Source organism: Pseudophryne corroboree, chromosome 6 (assembly GCF_028390025.1).
Source record: "Pseudophryne corroboree isolate aPseCor3 chromosome 6, aPseCor3.hap2, whole genome shotgun sequence".
Lineage (NCBI taxonomy): Eukaryota > Metazoa > Chordata > Amphibia > Anura > Myobatrachidae > Pseudophryne > Pseudophryne corroboree.
The window spans coordinates 288563948-288584948 of NC_086449.1; the positions used below are offsets into that span (position 1 = coordinate 288563948).

At 44.1% G+C, this 21001-nt stretch overlaps 1 protein-coding gene across 3 annotated transcripts in view; it reads left to right on the plus strand.

The window, feature by feature from the left end:
- The window catches only part of LOC134932068 (protein unc-13 homolog A-like), a 330279-nt gene extending 309531 nt beyond the window's left edge, over positions 1 to 20748 (plus strand). For 2 of the 3 annotated variants that reach the window (XM_063926115.1, XM_063926113.1), the window contains one exon: positions 19719 to 20748. In XM_063926115.1, coding sequence (XP_063782185.1) covers positions 19719 to 19976 — 258 coding nt within the window. In that variant the 3' untranslated portion in view covers positions 19977 to 20748. Of the gene's footprint in view, positions 1 to 19055; positions 19386 to 19718 lie in introns of those variants that run through there. The other variant, XM_063926114.1, reaches the window with a different exon arrangement.
- Positions 20749 to 21001: the final 253 nt, after the last annotated feature.

Below are 21001 nucleotides of genomic sequence, written 5' to 3' on the forward strand. Positions count from 1 at the left end.
GGTACACCATGGATTCTACTGGAGAAGAGGACCGACCCTCGTGTGAACATAAGGTAAGTATGTGTATATGGTGGTGTGTATGTATGCATTAAAGTTATACTTTCAAGGTGTGTGTGTAATGTCTTTATTGGGGTATTTTTTTAGTAGTAGTACTATAGGTACCAGCGGGCCCGGTTTTCCGCCGCATGCTGGTACTTGTGGTTCTCCAAGTACCAGCTTGCGGGGGAGGCTTGCTGGTACTTGTAGTACTGCTACTAAAAACAATATTCATTACTTTTAACAAAGGCTATCAGCCCCCCATCCGCAGCCCATTGGATGGGGGGGACAGCCTCGGGCTTCACCCCTGGCCCTTGGGTGGCTGGGGGGGGGACCCCTTGATTGAAGGGGTCCCCACTCCCCCAGGGTACCCCGGCCAGGGGTGACTAGTTGGATATTTGATGCCACGGCCGCAAGGCACTGTATAAAAGTGACCCCCGGCTGTGGCATTATCTGTCCAGCTAGTGGAGCCCGGTGCTGGTTTCAAAAATACGGGGGACCCCTACGCTTTTTGTCCCCCGTATTTTTGGAACCAGGACCAGGTGCAGAGCCCGGTGCTGGTTGCTTAAATATGGGGGAACCCCTGTCAATTTTTTCCCATATTTTTGCAACCAGGGCCGGCTCAAAGAGCCCGAGGCTGGTTTGGTTTAGGAGGGGGGACCCCACGCATTTTTTTTTTCAAATTATAACATTTCCCACCCCTTCCCACTGAAAAACATGCACGGATCTCATGGATCCGTGCATGCCTATACAAACACGGGATAAAAAAGCAGGTCTGTTTTTTTTTAACACTTTTTCACGATTTGTATTTCATCACGGCAGTGTTTGGCTATTGTCGGCAGTGTTTGTGTTTTGCACTTTTTAGTAAATTCCCGATTTCTACCAAATTGCAGGCGTATTTGACCGATGGTGTATTGATTCGTGATTTTTTCCTAGGACTTCCAAAATATTACGAATGCCCTCATCACTGCCGTGATTTTTGCTTAGTAAATTACCGAGATGATACTTTGAAGAAAAAACGGCATCTCGGTCAAAATCGGGACCTTAGTAAATATACCCCTATGTGTACATTGTGCACTATTTGGATTAAATATGTAATGTGTTTTTATGGCTTTTCCATGCGATCACAAACTCTACCATAATTACTCAAACCAAGCACTAATACGCAGGACCGCTGCAGCGACCATACGCAAATTGCGAATATGCACACGCACGGCAGAACAAGTTCGCGCACGGAGGCCATCTGTGTGTAGTTTGTACGTGATGTGTGTACTGCAATATTTTTCAACTTCGACAGTCCACCCTTTGGCAGTCATCAATAACTGCCACTAACTAATCAATGAACAGAAAAATATTACCTATACAATATATACAGAAGCTTGGATGATCGGGGGAGAGTTGTAGAAGGGAAATGTATGACCTAGTGGGATAGTAAAAAGCATGTATGTATGAATCAATGTCTGAGGGGCATGTATCATCGTGCCGTATATATGTTCTAAGTAGGCTTCGAGGTATTGCGAAGTATACAGTAAATCCTTCTCATCCCATATTAAGGGTCTGTAAATGGGCAAACAAACACTACCGAGCTCTTTTCGGCTTCTTATTCCAAAAAATGGGGTGCACATTTAGTTGATGATACATGGAGGGGGATCATATGTGCGTGCTAGTATATGTGGCTATTACCTGTCGACAATGTGTGCCATTAACTGGAGGTTGCAGAGATGTAGATAAGACATATATATATATATATATATATATAAAAATACATTCACATAAACATTTTGGGTAGGGTTGACGTCTTTTCCGGTTGGATGTATCTGGGCAGAGGGGGAGACAGAGAAAAACGGGTAAAAGAAACAGGCCATGAAATTCATTTTTACAATCCTTATCTTATCACAGTTTCTATTGAGGGGTCATAAATTAAATCTGCTGCTGTAACAGCACTCTCGCTCCTTAGACTCATCAAATTTGTGCTGCGCTTGCGCCGCGTTAGAATTCGAACACACCTGAATATCAGACCAATAATTATGATGACTCCCAGGATACAAAGGAGAAACTTCACCATACTCATAATGACATTCTGTGCCCACTCTCTTAACCTTGAGAACCATTTGCGTGGGTTCAACCATGAGACGCAGCCAGTCAGTTCATTACCCACAGTCGCTAAGGTAAGGTTGTGCTTCCTCCTGAACTCCCACTTCAACTGTAAGATCTCGTCCATCTTCTGATCGATGATCTCCGTGGGGTCGTCAGTGCTGTTCGTAATATATGTACAGCACTTCACACCATATTGAGTTGCCAGAGTAACACAGTACCCACCTGTCACGGCTGTAACATAATTAAGGACCATCCTGTGCTGGATCAGTTCCTTCTTGTAGGCTTGTTACTCATCATACATCTCGGTGATATTGTCTATCAAGTTCGCTAGCACATGGATGTACAATTTATATTTCCTCTGGCAGTACGGGTGATATCTAATGCGAGAAGGAACTGAATCCCGGTGGATTCATGGATCAAATCAGAGGCTGCGTGCTCTACCCTATCTATAAGGTGTCTCTTGATGATGTGGTCATAGTGGATATGAGTATAAGGAGTCTGAGCACTGCGGTGAACGTCTTTCATTTTATCGTGAGTTATGGTCATGACCTCTGGTAGTACTCTCCCAATATAACACAATCCCTCAGAGCTCGGGGCAAGCCACTTGTACGCTTTCCTCCCACATATGAAATAGGCATCATCAGGGAGAACATAGGGGACAAAATGTAACATCACCATATTGCAAACTTTCCATGTAAAGAAACCAATCCCTAGTTCTCTCATTTGCTCAGTACAAGTATCGGGCTGGATGATATGGGCACAATACCCTGATGATACTTTTCCAACCCACATGGTCTTGCTTCCACGTGTATACCTATACTGAAAATACCTCCCACTGTTGGCTATCTGGCGTACAAGTTCAGAGTCAATAGGAAACCTATCAGCTCTGTGTGAAAAAGCCATTGTCTGGTTATTCTAAATCACTTCCCAATTTCCGTGTTTTCGGTAATTGGAAATATTTAAACACAACAGTGACCTGTCTACATGATACTGGAGGAGCTTCATGCTAGGGGGCCTGGAGATATTGAATTTCTTGTCCACCGGTCTCCCACCCCGTAATTCGAGTACCTCATCTATTGCTAAAGGGTATGGTACTAATCCTGACTTACTCTGACCTTGAGGTACCTGTGAGCACACCCAACATTCTGTCTGGTTTAAGACCTTACCCACTAATGAGTGGTAATCACTCAATGGATGTCGATCCATGTCGATATTAATGTTGGACTGACATCTCTGGATGCACCCATCTTCGACTATGTTCTCACAATTCCTACAAATACAATATTCATCAGACAATAACCCTTTACGTTGCCTCCGAGCCCCATGACTACCAGAGCGCTTACTGATACCAGCCTTTACTCGAGTGATGTGCTGCTCCTGAGATCCTACAAATTCGTACTTGCCATCAGAACCCATTCTAGATCCCTGCTCGACCTCTCTGGGACCCTCACCAAAGCAAATTGTCCTGATCAAAAACAGAATTACTAGCAGAACACGAAACGCAGTCTCTTGTGATAGATCCATTTCATTAGGGGAGAGAAGGAAAATAAGGAGGAGAAAAGGAAGGAAAATGCAGAGGGGGGTGGGGTGAAAAAAGAAAATGGTGCGATAACCATCCTAGATCTTGTTGCTTTCCATGCTCAGGTGCCTTTTAACAGTCCTGCCTCTCAACTTTCCCGGAACAAACACTCTAGTGATACGAGGTTCTCTTCACCCTGCTCTTTGTCACGATTTCTCTCCGGGTCAGCGACCTTCTTGCAGTGGGACGAGTGGACCAAAGTCTCTCTTTCGGCGACCTTCAATGCTGTCCTGCTGGTTAACAAGACTTGGTATGGTCCTTCCCACCTGTCTATGAGGCAACCTGAGCGTAAGAAATGTCGAATCATCACATAGTCCCCAGGCTCAATGTCATGACAATTACTGTTCGGTAGGTCAGGAATCACCAGCTTTAGATTTCTCAGCTGCTGGCTCATCCTAACCAAATATTTCACAGTCACTTCATTATTGCATTTCAAATCATCCTGGGGGTCTATCATTACATGAGGTTGTCGACCAAAAAGAATTTCAAAGGGTGATAAGTTAAGTGGAGACCTGGGAGTGGTTCTGATGCTGTACAACACTAGTGGCAAAGCTTCTGGCCACAGCAATCCAGTTTCAGCCATCACTTTGCTCAGCATGTTTTTAATAGTGCTGTTCACTCTCTTTACCTTTGCACTCGCCTGTGGCCGATACGGAGTATGCAGCTTGCTATTAATTCCCATCAGTTTGCACATGACCTGAAAGACTTCACCTGTAAAATGGGTACCCCTATCTCTTTCAATCATTCTAGGGATACCATATCTACACACAAATTCCTGCACAATTTTCTTTGCAGTGAATGTAGCAGTATTTGTGGCAGCAGGGAACGCTTCTACCCAGTTGGAAAATACATCAATACATACTAACACATATTTCAGATTCCTACAGGGTGGTAACTGTATGAAGTCGAATTGTATTACCTGAAAAGGTCCGTCTGTCGGAGGGATATGGGATGGCTCTGTTGGTATTGTCTTACCAATATTCTTCCTCAGGCAAGTAAAACATGTCATTGCTCTCTTACCTGCATGAGAAGAGAATCCTGGTGCACACCAGTAGGCTCTTACCAGCTTGCACATATCCTCTTTGTCCAGATTAGTCAGACCGTGTGCCGCCTCAGATAGACTTGGAAGATATGCTCTGGAGGCCACTGGCTTACCGTGTCCACCTGTTCAAAGTCCTGAGGACTCCTGACCAAACCCCTTCGACTTCCAGATCACCTTTTCCTGTAGGGAACACAAATTTTGCATTTCAATTAACTGTTGTGTGTTGACCGTGTTAAATGTCATCAGTGATGTGATGTTTGTCTGTATGGGGGTGCTTGCTGCTGATTTAGCAGCTTCGGCTGCCCGGCTTTTACCAAGTGAAATTGGGTCTTGGTTGTAAGTGTGTGCTTTGCACTTGATAACAGCCACTCTGTCTGGTTCTTGTATTGCTGTCAAAAGCCTTTTGATGTGGGACGCATGCGCTACAGGTGTGCCAGCTGCCGTCATGAAATTTCTGAGGCGCCACAGTGCCCCAAAATCATGCACCACTCCAAAGGCGTACCTAGAATCTGTGTATATATTAGCTGACTTACCCTTGGCCAATTCACATGCTCTGGTTAGGGCGACCAACTCAGCAACTTGTGCTGAGTGCGGTGGGCCAAGGGGTTCAGCTTCTACGATACCTTCATCATCTACAACTACATATCCGGTGCACAAGTCTCCCAATTCCGTCTGTCTGTGGCAACTACCATCAGTGTAGAAGGTGAAGTCTCCTTCCAGTGGGTTGTCACTGATGTCAGGTATCGCAGTGAAAGTTTGGTTCAGGTATTCCATACAATCATGCATATCAGTATCTGCACTAAATCCTCCTTCATCATCATTCTCATCCTCCACCCTTTGTGCCTGTGCAGGCACACTTGGCAAGTAGGTTGCAGGATTTAGTGAGCTGCATCTCTTAATGGTGATGTTTACTGGGGCCATCAGTGATAATTCCCACTTTGTAAACCGAGCAGATGAGACATGTCTGGTTTGGGCGGAGTTTAGTAATGCTGATGCTGAATGAGGTGTATGAATGGTCAGGTCGTGTCCTAACACTACGTCCTCACTTTTACTTACCAGCAAAGCTATCGCTGCAACACTTCGCAACCAAGTGGGGAGAGACCGCGCTACAGTGTCCAACTGTGCACTGTAGTAAGCTACCGGTCTGCTGGCATCACCATGTCTCTGTGTTAAGACTCCTGCCGCGCATCCAGCACTTTCAGTACCGTACAATTCGAAGGGCTTCTCATAATCTGGCATGGTTAATGCAGGTGCTTGTGATAGACACTGTTTGAGTCTTTCAAACGCCAGTTCGGACTCATCTGTGTGAGAGATCCATTCCGGTTTGTTCGAAGAGACCATTTCTTGCAAAGGTAAAGTCAGTATAGAGAACCCTGGAATCCAGTTTCTACAGTACCCACACTCCAAGGAAGGTGCGGATCTGTTGCTGAGTTTGTGGCAGAGTCATGTCGCGAATCACCTGTATTCTATCAGTGGTGAGGTGTCTAAGTCCTTGAGTCAAGCGGTGTCCCAAATATTTGACCCTGGTCCAGAACAACTGCAACTTATCCTTTGAAACCTTGTGTCCTGTATGGGAAAGATGAAACAGAAGCTGTTTCGTATCTTTCAAGGACGATTCGAGTGAGTCAGAACACAACAATAAGTCATTGACATACTGTATTAGTACTGATCCACTCTCAGGTTGAAAGGATTGTAAACAGTCATGCAAGGCCTGGGAGAAAATACTCGGGCTGTCAATGAAACCTTGGGGAAGTCGAGTCCAGGTGTACTGTACTCTCCTGTATGTAAAAGCAAAAAGGTTTGGCTGTCAGGGTGAAAAGGGACAGAAAAGAAAGCGGAGCAGAGGTCAATGACAGTGAAGAATTTTGCTGTAGAGGGAATTTGCATGAGGATGACAGCTGGATTGGCCACTACGGGGAATTGGCTCTCAACTATTTTGTTTATCCACCTTAGATCCTGCACCCACTCTTTTTTTCACAGGGAAGATGGGACTATTGGCGGTGCTGGACGTCCTGACTAGGATGCCCTGCTGTAGCAGCCGCTCTATGATGGGGTACACTCCTAATTCTACCTCTGGCTTCAGAGGATACTGAGGGATTTTTGGAGCTATCCTACCATCTTTTACTTGTACTGCTACTGGAGCTACATTCGCCATCAATCCAGTGTCCTGTCCATCTTTGGTCCAAAGGGAACCCGGTATTTGCGAGATCATTTCCTCTACCTTTGATGGACACGTGTCTATAACAGTAGAATGCGACATTAGCCTTTGAGGGGTGTCTAGTATATCTTGCACTTCTTGAGCATGGTTCTCAGGTATATCCAAGAAGACACCCTCAGGAGTACAGTATATGACACACCGCATTTTACACAATAAGTCTCTGCCAAGTAGTTTACCCGGAGCCGATGTTGCCAGCAGAAAGGAGTGTTTTGTCTGCAAGGGCCCTATTGTAATCTCTGCAGGTCTACTCAAACGGTATTGTTGCACCGTTCCTGTTACTCCCATTGCCGAAATCATTTTTCCTGTGGTCTTTTCACCTGATGTGGAATTGAACACTGACCTGGCCACCCCTGTATCTACAAGAAAAGGTAATGGTACACCAGCTACATCAACCGTGACCTCCGGTTCACTACCAAGGCTAGCAATCAACTTCACTGGCTGCAGACTACAGGTGTGGCCAAACCCCTATTGTGTAGTTGGACTATCCCGCAGCGCATTGGCAGCTACAATATGTGAGGGGGATAACTGAGAGTTTTCGGAGGTCTGCCAGTCCCTCCTAGGTGGATACCTCCGTGTTTCCCCTCTGTGTGGTCCCTGTTCCCAATTATGTGTGTTATAGCGTGGTTCATATCCTGGTCTAGGGGGTCGGTATACATTATGTGTCCCTTTATTCCTACATTCTCTTGAGTAATGTCCTTCCTTCTGACAGTTATAGCATACTACTACGCGTGACTTACCATCAGGGGTCTGGGGTCTTGGCTGATGTGGTTTTGTTGTAAGAGCCTGTATACTTACTGTCATCAGCTTATCCCCCTGTGACTCCCTGTGCTTACTGATGTTCCTATCGTGCTCGATAGTGGACTCTCTCAATGCAGCCACCGAGATACCTCTCCAGTTAGGTAGAGAGGTCTGCACCCTTGTTCTCAGTGCCTCCTTTAACCCGTCCATTAATACTGAAACAGCTACCTCCCTATGGTGTCGATTATCTTTAATATCCTCGATCCCAGTGTATCTAGCTATTTCCTGCAGTGCTCGATGGAAATATTCGGATGCCATTTCAGCTTCCTTTTGTCTTATGGAGAAGATTTTATTCTATTTGACAACAGTAGGGAAATACACTCCTAATTGCAGATTGATTTGCATACATTCTCCTGATTGTATTCATCAGTGAGAGGTACCTCTGCATCTAACTTACAATCTGTTATGAATTTCGTGGTGTCAATATTTTAAGGTAAACACACCCATAGCACTGTTCGCCAATCTTTATTTGTGGGCTGATGGGCGTTACCTAACTCTTTAATGAACTTCTGGCATCCGACTAGATCTTTTCTGGGATCGGGGAATTCTGACATAATTGACCTTAACTCTGCCCGGGACCAAGGACAATGCATGGCAATGTTCCTGATGGGAGTTACTCCCTGAGTGTCAGTCTTCCCATTGGGGACTGCAATCACCCTGACGGGATTTAATTCAATTACATCATTCTGGCTTGACTCCATAATGTGAGGAGCTATTGTCTCTGCATAGTGTATGGTGCCGTACTTACCTGTGGACACAACCTCACTTATCGCTCCGCTAGGGGGCCTTGCTACAAACCCTTGGTGGTTGGGCTGTGCCCACCTGAGTATCCTGTATGGTGGCTGCTAGAGAGAGTGCCGATATCGTGCTGGGCTCATCATCCTGCTCACAGTCCTGGGGAAAATTTAAAACGGGATACAGCTGGTAAAGGTTAGCGTTAGTACATTTATCAATTACTTTCATATCCTATACCAATGCACCATTGCTTATAGCCAATTTCTCCCCATCAATATATGGTGGTGATGGTGCGGTCGCCATTGTTTTCCCGCTAGGTTTGGAACCTGCTGTACGAGCTAAGTCCCTCTGCACATCCCCCTCTTGCTGCCACAAGTTTAAACAATCTGTATGTCTAATCCTTTGTTTTCTGGATTTTATCAGACATATCCTTATCCTTTAGTTCTGTAATACCTCTGGCTCAAAGCTGCCCACCCTAGGGAATGATACCCTATCTTCTGCAGTCATACATACCCATTCAGACAAAAAGTCTTCAGCGTGTGGACCATATTTCCCACACATAATAAACCTCGCTGACCCCTTGGGCCGTGGCTCTTCAACCTGAGCCCTGGCTACTATACGTCCACTGCTTGTGCAATTGGATCCCATCGTGGACTTTTTCCTTTTACACAATCCCCAATGCATGACATGAATAGACGGTAAAAGTTCTTTGAGCGCTTTCACCCACTCCTTCTCCGCTGCTGTACCACAACTCACTTCAATAGTGACCACCGCATACCCAGTGAGGTCCCTAATTGGTTTCTATTCACTGGAAGTGTTAGGAGTGACTTACCTTTTCCAGCAAATATCCACTGCTGGAGATTTTCCTGAGAGAGACCAGCAAAAACTCCATATGCACTTATACACAAATCACGCTTGCGTATGCTCTACACGGCGCTAATGATACCGCGATTTTATGCAAACGCTCGTAAAGGGGTATCAAGTTGCGCTGCGTATCGCACCCACAAACATGCAGTCCAATCGCACAGCGTACTTGTTACCTATCCGCCTTACGACCACGAGTCGATGTACAAACTGCGACCCTCAGCCGGAGCGTAAAAAAAAAAAACTTTTCACTTCAATACTACACAATGCACAATTCCCTGTTACGCTCCTCTGCAAATCTCACAATTTGCGTATTTCAATCTATACTAACGTGAGTCAGCCGCCTCATGCCGCCAAGCCTCCACTTACTTGGTGTACCAAACAACGGGATCCCGAATTCACGGGGTTCAACCCACTCACTCCTGCTTTCAGCTCACACAAATACACAGTGTTTTTCTGTACAGAAAATTTCCACTCTTTCTGATCGGCAGCTTTTCCCCCAGAGGCAATACAGTTTAAACGAAAGTCTTATACTAATCTGCTTTTGAAATCGGATAGTTATGTGCTTTTGTATTTAAAGTATACTATCCCACCTTTTAATTGAACGAACTATCGTGTAATTTGTACTTAGTGTCCGCACTCTTACGCAACCTTCCATAAACACGCGACCGTGCGTGCCTTTTATGCTGCGCGCGCGGTCCTGTACTTTGTCCGAGCCACGTGTACAAAAACGTGCATCCGTAATAAAACAAATCACACAACCTCTATAAATGTGAGCAATACTACCTATAATCACTCACAAGCACAACCCACGCTTGTTCTGTGTAACCCTTTATGACTGGGCCAGACCTGCGTGTTGTGTCTTTATACTTCCTTAAATATTTTTATTTCAAATTTAACCATATAGCAACAAATGTATCCGATTTCACACAGATCTAAACGGATCTAGTAATCTATACCTTGTGGCAACAATATGTGAGAGGGTATGCAAAGTATCGGTGCCCTTTGTGTACGCTTTTGGCGCCAAAGAAAATTTACACAGAATTTTTTTTTTTAAATAGCTTTTTTCCTGTTTACCTACGGGTTCTATCAGCACCTCTGCAGACCAGACAGAGCAGACACAATCTAACAGCACACAAATAGGGTTTTTAGAACATCCACCAACCAGGAAAAGGTTACGTAGATAACTTACCACCCTTTGCTGATAGATTAAAGTCTGCTATGACCTGCTAGTCTGCGAGCATGTGAAAACCGGATCAAGCCCCCAATTGTTAATGTCAATTTACTTACAGGACTAAAAGCAACACTTTAAAAATACATTAAATACACTTTAAAATGGAGCCGCTGCAGCCGCTGTGATCAAACCTTAGCCTACGTACTTTTTATATCGTTAGCGTACAAAGCCCCGTACCGTGTACGTACTTTGCGTACAAACGCCGCGCTGGTCGTACAAAGTACACGCAGTGCGTACACACCCAAAGACACGCTGTGAGCACTCTGCAGGTACATGTGTAACTGAAATACACTTATAACCTTAGCAGGGAAAAGAGACACGACACCAGATTGTATTTATGATGCTGGGTTCAGACACACCAATATATAATTGCTGAAAGGGGGTTACAATAAACAACAATACAATACTATAGAAAAATGGCTACAGTCAATGGTACATACATTTTGGTTTCGCCTGCGCTTCCTGGCCCGGTCCTTAATCATCAAGGTAGATGACCTTCAGAGTCTGTGTGGGTCCGGGCATGCAGCTTGCTTTTTATACAATGGTCCAAAACCTAACACAATGGAAACTGTAGTCTCTTTGTCCATTGGACACAGGGATGGTCATTTACAGTACAGGAGAGGTCATAGTTCAGTTTGAATAGGTGGGCGATGTCTGTTCCAGGTGCACTTGCAGATGGTCTCCTCTGGGTTCCCGCTGCATATCAAGTGTACAGTAAATACAGTTAATATTTATATTCTGCTCCTGCGCATAACTATTCGCAGGAGCGTGCGATCTTCTGCAAACTAACACCGGAATATTGCTCTTAAAATACTTTACAGCTGGATACCAAACACCACCTTATAACCTAGTCCTGTCCCGTCCTATTCTGTAAAGGTGAATCCCTTTGTTCTTATACCATTTAAACTAGTGTAACTTGCTGGTGTGGTGCAGGGAGACTATGTGTACATTGTGCACTATTTGGATTAAATATGTAATGTGTTTTTATGGCTTTTCCATGCGATCACATAGACTACCGTAATTACTCATACCACGCGCTAATATGCAGGGCCGCGGGAGCGACCATACGCAAATTGTGAATATGAGCACGCACGGCAGAACAAGTACGCGCACGGAGGCCATCTGTGTGTAGTTTGTATGTGATGTGTGTACTGCAATATTTTTCGACTTCAACAGTCAGTATAACATCTACAGATGATACCCAGTTTTACCTATTCACTCTGGATCTCTCACACTCTGTATTATCCCATTTTACCAGTTATCTTTTTGTCATTTCATCTTAATTGTCCTCTCTCCCAGGTCACCTTCACTGGGATGAGTGACACCTGGTGTGCAGGAAAGGTCTCTGCACATGCCTTTGAAAAGGGGCATGGCCTGATGGGGGCATGGCGTCATGGTCCGACCCCCATTTTCATCACTCTGGGGGCATGACCAGCTTTCCTGGAGATGTTGGGTTGCCCTCAGAGAGTCGCTGGTTGCACAGACATCTCCTACACTGCGACAGGAGCTGCACAATAATGTCACAACACAACACCCACTTCCTAACAGTGAGGAGTTGGCATTTTGGTGTCACCCCTTGGAGGGTGACATCCAGCTGCGGCCCAGACCCCCAGTTCTCCCTAGTGATGCCACTGCTCTCACCCCCTCAAACCCAATCTCTCCAAAACAAAGCTAGTAGTATTAAGTGCTAGATGTCTCCTGTTAACCACCAAAGATTTTCTGTAGATTTAAAGGTAAACCTTTTTTGTTGCAGATTTCCTCAAGGCACTGTAGCGTTAATGATGAAGCACAGAGCTGCTTCTCATATTTAGCATCAGATGCTTCTCCTAGACTCTTGTTCATGTAAATAGAATTATTCAAGCGTTTTCATTGAAACAGCTACACAGGGAAAGTCAATCTGCATTTTTATTACAGTTCCAGAACAGTTTGTTTATGAATGGGAAAACTGCTAATAATTTCAGACATTGCTAATTTACACAGATTTTCCTGTCCATCAATCTGAGCTTCATTCAAAGACTTATATGGCAGTCACTATATCTTTCCTGTTAAGTAATAAAAGCATCTACAGTACTTAGCCGCTGTGTACTGTAATGCAAACATCAACCATGCAATGGCATACACTATTAATTATCTGGCAATATATGTTAATATTAACCTCATTGCTTCCACTGTTACTACAATCCATATTGCATACAGAGCCGGCCATAGGCATAGGCAAACTAGGCAATTGCCTAGGGCATTTGATATGCCTAGGGGCATCATCAGCTTCTGCTGATTAAAATGATATGCGGCAGGCCTATATTCTGTATGTAGCATTTCATATGCAGATACAGCCACAGTCTCACACACTATATAGGCATGCTGCATATCAGTTTAATCAGCAGAAGCTGCTTGTGCATCCTAGCCACATAGCAATGCAAATAAGATGTATTTTCATTAAAAAAAAGGTGCCCGAATTTAGCATTGATGCAAGATTTGTGAGGACACATCTGTATCCAAGCAGAGGCAGAGGTCACAGGGTTAGTGGAAGTGTGAGTGCTGTGTGCATGTGAGTGGGTTGGTTGTGCAGTTGTGTTCGGAATATGTGTAAGGAGCATTATGTGTGTCATGTAAAAATGCATTAATAATGTGTAACATATGTGTAAAGGGCCACTATGTGTTTCATTATGTGTATAAGGGCGATTTTAATGTGCGGCATATGTGTAACAGGGTACTACTGTATGTGTGTCATTATGTGTATAGGGGCACTAATGTGCAGCAAATGTGTAGGGGGCACTATGTGTGTCATTATGTGTACAAGGGCATTAATAATGTGCAGCATATGTGTAAGGGACATTATGTGTAAAAGGGCATTAATAAAGGTTGTCATAATGTGTAAGGTCCATTATGTTTATAAGGACATCAATGTGTCTCATGTGTAAGGGGCATTACTGTGTGGAATTGTGTATAAATGCATTACTAATGTGTGGCATTATGTGTATAAGGTGCTCTACTATGTGGCGTTGCATATAGAAAGGGCACTACTGTGTCGTCTACTGTGAATAAAGAGCAATAAGGTGTGGTGTAATGTGAATAAGGAGCAATTCAGTGTGATGTAATGTGAATAAGGGACTCTACTGTGAGGAGTAACGTTTAGAAGGTAAAGTGATACTACTGTGGGATGTAATATGAATTATGGACACTATCGCAAGATAAAATGTGAATAAAGTTGCAGTACTGTGTGGCGTAATTGGAATTGGGGTTACTATTGTGTGGCCATGCCCCTTCCCAGCAAGAAGATGCCCCTTTTTGGGCTGTGTGTCAAATGTGCGAACTGTTCTTATTTAAAATATAGGGGGTACAAGGACTGCTATGGGTGAGGGGTGATGGTGCTGGGAAAGAGGTGCAAGGTAAGAGGCAGAACCAGCGGTGGAGCTAGGGGGCACCAGCCAAAATCTTGCCTAGGGCATCATATTGGTTAGGGCCGGCTCTGATTGCATAGTTACTAAATTAGTTTGCTATCTGTTCAGAGGTTGTATAAGAACAGTATTTGACATGTGCTTTGCATTTGACAGTCCGGGAATTATTCAGGCTTGTGGAGACATAACAGTAGCCAAATAGTCACTGTGCTTAAAAGTAGTGATGTGCACCTGAAATTTTTCGGGTTTTGTGTTTTGGTTTTGGGTTCGGTTCCGTGGCCGTGTTTTGGGTTCGGACGCGTTTTGGCAAAACCTCACCGAATTTTTTTTGTCGGATTCGGGTGTGTTTTGGATTCGGGTGTTTTTTTCAAAAAACCCTAAAAAACAGCTTAAATCATAGAATTTGGGGGTCATTTTGATCCCATGGTATTATTAACCTCAATAACCATAATTTCCACTAATTTTCAGTCTATTCTGAACACCTCACACCTCACAATATTATTTTTAGTCCTAAAATTTGCACCGAGGTCGCTGGATGGCTAAGCTAAGCGACCCTAGTGGCCGACACAAACACCTGGCCCATCTAGGAGTGGCACTGCAGTGTCACGCAGGATGGCCCTTCAAAAAAATACTCCCCAAACAGCACATGACGCAAAGAAAAAAAGAGGCGCAATGAGGTAGCTGTGTGACTAAGCTAAGCGACCCTAGTGGCCGACACAAACACCTGGCCCATCTAGGAGTGGCACTGCAGTGTCACGCAGGATGGCCCTTCAAAAAAATACTCCACAAACAGCACATGACGCAAAGAAAAATGAAAGAAAAAAGAGGTGCAAGATGGAATTGTCCTTGGGCCCTCCCACCCACCCTTATGTTGTAAAAACAGGACATGCACACTTTAACGAACCCATCATTTCAGCGACAGGGTCTGCCACACGACTGTGACTGAAATGACTGGTTGGTTTGGGCCCCCACCAAAAAAGAAGCAATCAATCTCTCCTTGCACAAACTGGCTCTACGGAGGCAAGATGTCCACCTCATCATCATCGTCCGATTCATCACCCCTTTCACTGTGTACATCCCCCTCCTCACAGATTATTAATTCGTCCCCACTGGAATCCACCATCTCAGGTCCCCGTGTACTTTCTGGAGGCAATTGCTGCTGGTGAATGTCTCCATGGAGGAATTGATTATAATTCATTTTAATGAACATCATCTTCTCCACATTTTCTGGAAGTAACCTCGTACGCCGATTGCTGACAGGGTGAGCGGCGGCACTAAACACTCTTTCGGAGTACACACTGGAGGGAGGGCAACTTAGGTAGAATAAAGCCAGTTTGTGCAAGGGCCTCCAAATTGCCTCTTTTTCCTGCCAGTATACGTACGGACTGTCTGACGTGCCTACTTGGATGCGGTCACTCATATAATCCTCCACCATTCTTTCAATGGTGAGAGAATCATATGCAGTGACAGTAGACGACTTGTCAGTAATCGTTGGCAGGTCCTTCAGTCCGGACCAGATGTCAGCATCAGCAGTCGCTCCAGACTGCCCTGCATCACCGCCAGCGGGTGGGCTCGGAATTCGTAGATGGATGGATAGTATAGTATTATATTACTTATGGACGACGAGTGACGACACAGAGGTAGGTACAGCCGTGGCCTACCGTACTGCTGCTTATATATATAATATACTGTATAACGGACCTAGTGGACACTGTCAGCAGACTGCTAAACTAGTATGAAGAAAAAAACAACACAGGTATACAATGTAGATGGATGGATAGTATAGTATTATATTACTTATGGACGAGTGACTGACGACACAGAGGTAGGTACAGCCGTGGCCTACCGTACTGCTGCTTATATATATATAATATACTGTATAACGGACCTGGTGGACACTGTCAGCAGACTGCTAAACTAGGATGAAGAAAAAAAAAAACACCACAGGTATACAATGTAGATGGATGGATAGTATAGTATTATATTACTTATGGACGACGAGTGACGACACAGAGGTAGGTACAGCCGTGGCCTACCGTACTGCTGCTTATATATATATAATATACTGTATAACGGACCTGGTGGACACTGTCAGCAGACTGCTAAACTAGTATGAAGAAAAAAACAACAACACAGGTATACAATGTAGATGGATGGATAGTATAGTATTATATTACTTATGGACGACGAGTGCACTGACGACACAGAGGTAGGTACAGCCATGGCCTACCGTACTGCTGCTTATATATATAATATACTGTATAACGGACCTGGTGGACACTGTCAGCAGACTGCTAAACTAGTATGAAGAAAAAAAAAAAACACCACAGGTATACAATGTAGATGGATGGATAGTATAGTATTATATTACTTATGGACGACGAGTGCACTGATGACACAGAGGTAGGTACAGCCGTGGCCTACCGTACTGCTGCTTATATACATAATATACTGTATAACGGACCTGGTGGACACTGTCAGCAGACTGCTAAACTAGTATGAAGAAGAAAAAAAAAACACAGGAGTGTTTTTCAGGCAGACAAACGTATACTGGACTGGTGGTCACTGTCAGCAAAACTGTGCACTGTACTCCTGCTATAACTGCTCCCCAGTCCCCACAATTAGGCAGTGTGAGCAGAGCAGTGCACTCAGCACAGATATATCATGCAGCAGTGCAGCACACTGAGTGAGCACAGATATGGTGGAGCGTTTTTTTTTCAGGCAGAGAAACAAACAAAGGATTAAACTCACTGGTGTTATAATCAAAACCCTGCACTGTACTCCCTAACAGCTGCTCCCCGTCCCCAATCCTCCCCACAATTATAAGTAAGTCACTCAGTCTTTATACTCAGTCTTTTTCTACTATAACGGAGAGGACGCCAGCCACGTCCTCTCCCTATCAATCTCAATGCACGTGTGAAAATGGCGGCGACGCGCGGCTCCTTATATAGAATCCGAATCTCGCGAGAATCCGACAGCGGGATGATGACGTTCAGGCGCGCTCGGGTTAACCGAGCAAGGCGGGAGGATTCGAGTCGCTCGGACCTGTGTAAAAAAAAAGGTGAAGTTCGGGCGGGTCGGATTCCGAGGATCCGAACCCGCTCATCACTACTTAAAAGTACTTATTTTGGAGTTCTTTCTATAGATTTCAGTGAATGATCAGAAAATCCGCTTGGCTCTTCGGTTTTTCTACCTGATCCAGCATTCTACTGTACATAATTTTTTGACTATTCCAAACATTAGGATAATGACTGGTGTGAGGGCCCATTCTGTCAAGGGTCAATGTGGTAGCTGCGGCTGCATCACTTGTTGCTCATGTGATGCTCTAATTGTAGTACATGGACCCTCCAAGATTTTCAATAACAAATAGGATTACACAGTGAATTATTGTGATGCTTTCTGTTGGCTGTTGTGTCAACTAGTGGAGTGTTTAAGAAACTGACATTGAATGAACATCTGCAACCAACTCACTGGCCATTAGGCAGTTACATTTCGTCTTCAAGGTGTCCTTAAAGTGGACCTGTCATTCAGTTTTGTAAAAAGTTGCGTTAATTCGTTTGTTGAGGGTATTCTCACTGCTGTGCTGAACCTATTTTTTTATGTACACGTCACAGTCCAACATTAATATCACTTTTATGCAGAGCATGCTCAAACTATGTGGGGAATGTAGTTGCATGCTGTAATTTGGCACGGGCTAATAGATCCCACAGGGCTATACAATTAGCCCTGAAGCTGCGGCTGTGGCAACTAGCAGGCTTACAAAAAAAAATGCCTGACAATTAGGCTTTTTGCGCAAATCAGACAGCAAAAACTCATTGGTCTGTGAACTTATCACGGAATTTGTGTTTTCACCCAAAAATCAAATATTGTTTTGGGAGGAAAAACAGGGACTAGTTGAATTTCCCCCTATACCTTTCTTTCAGTAGACATTGGGCGGGATTCAAATCTTTTATTGCCCCCGATCTCCTGGCTAAAGTGACGGGAGATCGTGGGGCGATATTCTATTGACCCCTGTTTTCACGCTGATCGCGCCCACAAGAGACTGGTTTAGCCGCGTAAAGATCGCAAAAAGTCCCGTTTGGGCGTCCAAGCGGGTCACTTTTCGTGCATTATAGCTCACCACCCCAGGGGGTGGCGAGCTGAAATGCTGATATCGCACCCATCTGCAGTAACATTTGAATACTGCCGGCGGGCGGGAGGGGGCAGAGAAGATTTGAATCCCGCCCAATACATTTTCAGAAAATACTTTGTCTTTTCACTACTATTAACAAGTTAAGGGAGAGTTTCAATTACCTGCAATAATTTACTGTGGGTAATTAATGGATATAGCCCCGTGCTTTAACGCGGGAGGCTTTTCAATTAGCCTCCTGACTTTTCCTAAAAAACCTGGTTAAAGGCAGTTAACTTCATGTGTTAACAGGTGTTAACAAGGGTTATCGGGAGTCCTGCATTAACAGGGTCGCAGGACCTAATAAGTCCCGGGGACTGGTGAAAAAAAATCCCTGATAAGTGCAGTCATCGGGGCTAATTAAATAGCCCCTGAGGGATGGGCTAATTGAATTCCCCCTTATATAAAATGTATACAAAATGGGCAAAAAGTTATTTTTTTATTGCAATTGAATATATATCATGTTTTGTGGTACTTGCTTTGCATTAATCCACCCTTCTGTATACATAGTTACAGTTTAAAGTGATGCAATGTTAAAATAAAGTACTTCAGTGTTTCTTGGAAATGTAGACATTAGTATTTTCCCTGCATACAAAAAAAAACTGCATTTACATTCCTTACATTACAGCATGGTACCAATTTGCACCTTTTAACTGTATTTGCTACTAACACGACATGAAACCCTATGAATCCTATGAATTATATTATCATTTATTTGGACTTTGTAATGATAATCCTATTTTTATTATTGCTGCTTATTGTGGCAATAATTAATGAAGAAGCTTCTGAATGTGCCATTATTCACATACTGGGACATTGCCTCCGAGAAGAGCCTGTCCCTGTGATGTGTGAGACGTAACCTCTAATGTAACCACTTTATTTTCAGGTTTCGACCCCCAACTGCACTACTGCATATGCAGTGTCATCAGATTGTGCATGTGTGAGCAGACTCCCGGGAGAAACGGGACACAGATCTGGTATCCTGTGTGGGGGTTGGGTTTGCACCCCCACCACTAGAATGCCAGCAGAGAGGAGAGAGCCGGGATCTGGACCACCGGGATTGTGCCAACATCCTGTGCCAGGGGCCCCTCAGAATCTTTACCTAATGCTGTGTATATATAATAAAAGGGCAGTTACCGGATAAGTAAACAAAAAAAAAATTGTTACATGTATGAAACATTGGGCCAGATGTAATGCAGTGCAAGGCGGCTGCAGCTCTGAGATTCCAGGTGAACTCGTACATTTTTTAAAGTAGCAATCATTTACAAGCCAAAACCAACCTGGTTTTGTCTTGTAAATGTTTGCTACTTTAAAAAAAACGTACGAGTTTGGCCAGAATCTCGGAGCTCCGGTCGCCTCACGCACTGCATTACATCCGGCCTATCGTGTTAGTATTCCGGATGAAGAGACATGTACAGTAGCAAAGACTATAAATGCTATAGATTTGCTTCTTATAACAATACACAAGATGTGACAGGACTTTTTAAGGCAGTTTCTTTATTACTAAATACAGTTAGATTTCAATGTTTTTTTTTCCATTGTTTTACAGCTCAGAGGCAACGTAGCATTTTTACACTGCAAAGTGTATGGAATTTGCCCAGATTACACAGCAAAGTTGAGGAATACAGTGAGACCATGTCAGTTTTTGTTTTTTTATGCAGAACAGGACACAGTCTTTCACTGTATCAATGTCTCAGGGAATAACAGACAGCATTGTACAGTACCCACTTGTACATCGGCAAATCAACCAAGTATTTGTCATTATTTTATTTCATTTTCAACTGAATGTATATTGTCTTTCAATTAATCCCTATGAATAATACAGTTCACTGGTAAGAAATTAGTTGATTTGTAAATAATAAGGGCGGGATGGTTGCAGTATGAGGATGCGTACTTTCAACTGTCCTGGAGTGCCCTGTAGACTTCTAAATCTGGGAGGATACCCACAAACCCCCAGAAGTGTTGATCACCCTCCAACATCCTCACTACTTCCTAGGTTCATCGGCAGGACACATGATACGTGACGAAACGCGTTAGGACCCCGCCTCATTATACACCTTGATTCAGGTATCTACACTAGCAGCTCTTTGCTGAGATCCAACGGACTCATATACCGGCACTCTGGTTCCCACAAGCCACACACATCAGCACGCGGCTTCCATCTGCTACATCCGCCTTACCTGCTATACCAGCCCGGCGGCCTTCACCGTCTCCTTGCTGCACAGCACGAGTGGGCAACGCAGGATCAAGAACCGGGGACGCCCGGTTTCGGACCAGCCCACAGGAGAGGTACATATCACCACAGCCCAGCTCTGTGACTGGAACTTTGTGCACCACTTGGGACCGTTTTTCATTTACTATATATACAAGTGAATCCACAAGTGATAACCCTGTGAGTGATTACGGATCTTCAGCAAGTTCATTCATACAAGCTGTTCCAAACTTCTCACGATATCTATATCCATCAAGGTGTGCTTTATAATATAGCCATACATTTAACATTTCATAATTATTGGTATCATGATTAGTATGTTTTTATCTATTGTTTTTGGTTAATAAATTGTGTTAATTCTTTTAAACGTCGTCTCTCATCATTCTTTTCCCTGATAGATTGCGCAGCCGTTTCCCTGTTTCTAGTGTTTATTTTGCGTATAATGTCAGGGACCACCACACATTCTTGACCAACTAAAAAGTATGTTAGGGGGTCAGCTACTAAATGTGCAAATCTTAAGCTGGGTACACACTCGTGCGATGTGTACCTATCCGATATGTCAGCCCAACAGGCGTCATATCGGAACCTGGGTACACCTTTAGCGATGTTACGCTCTTCAT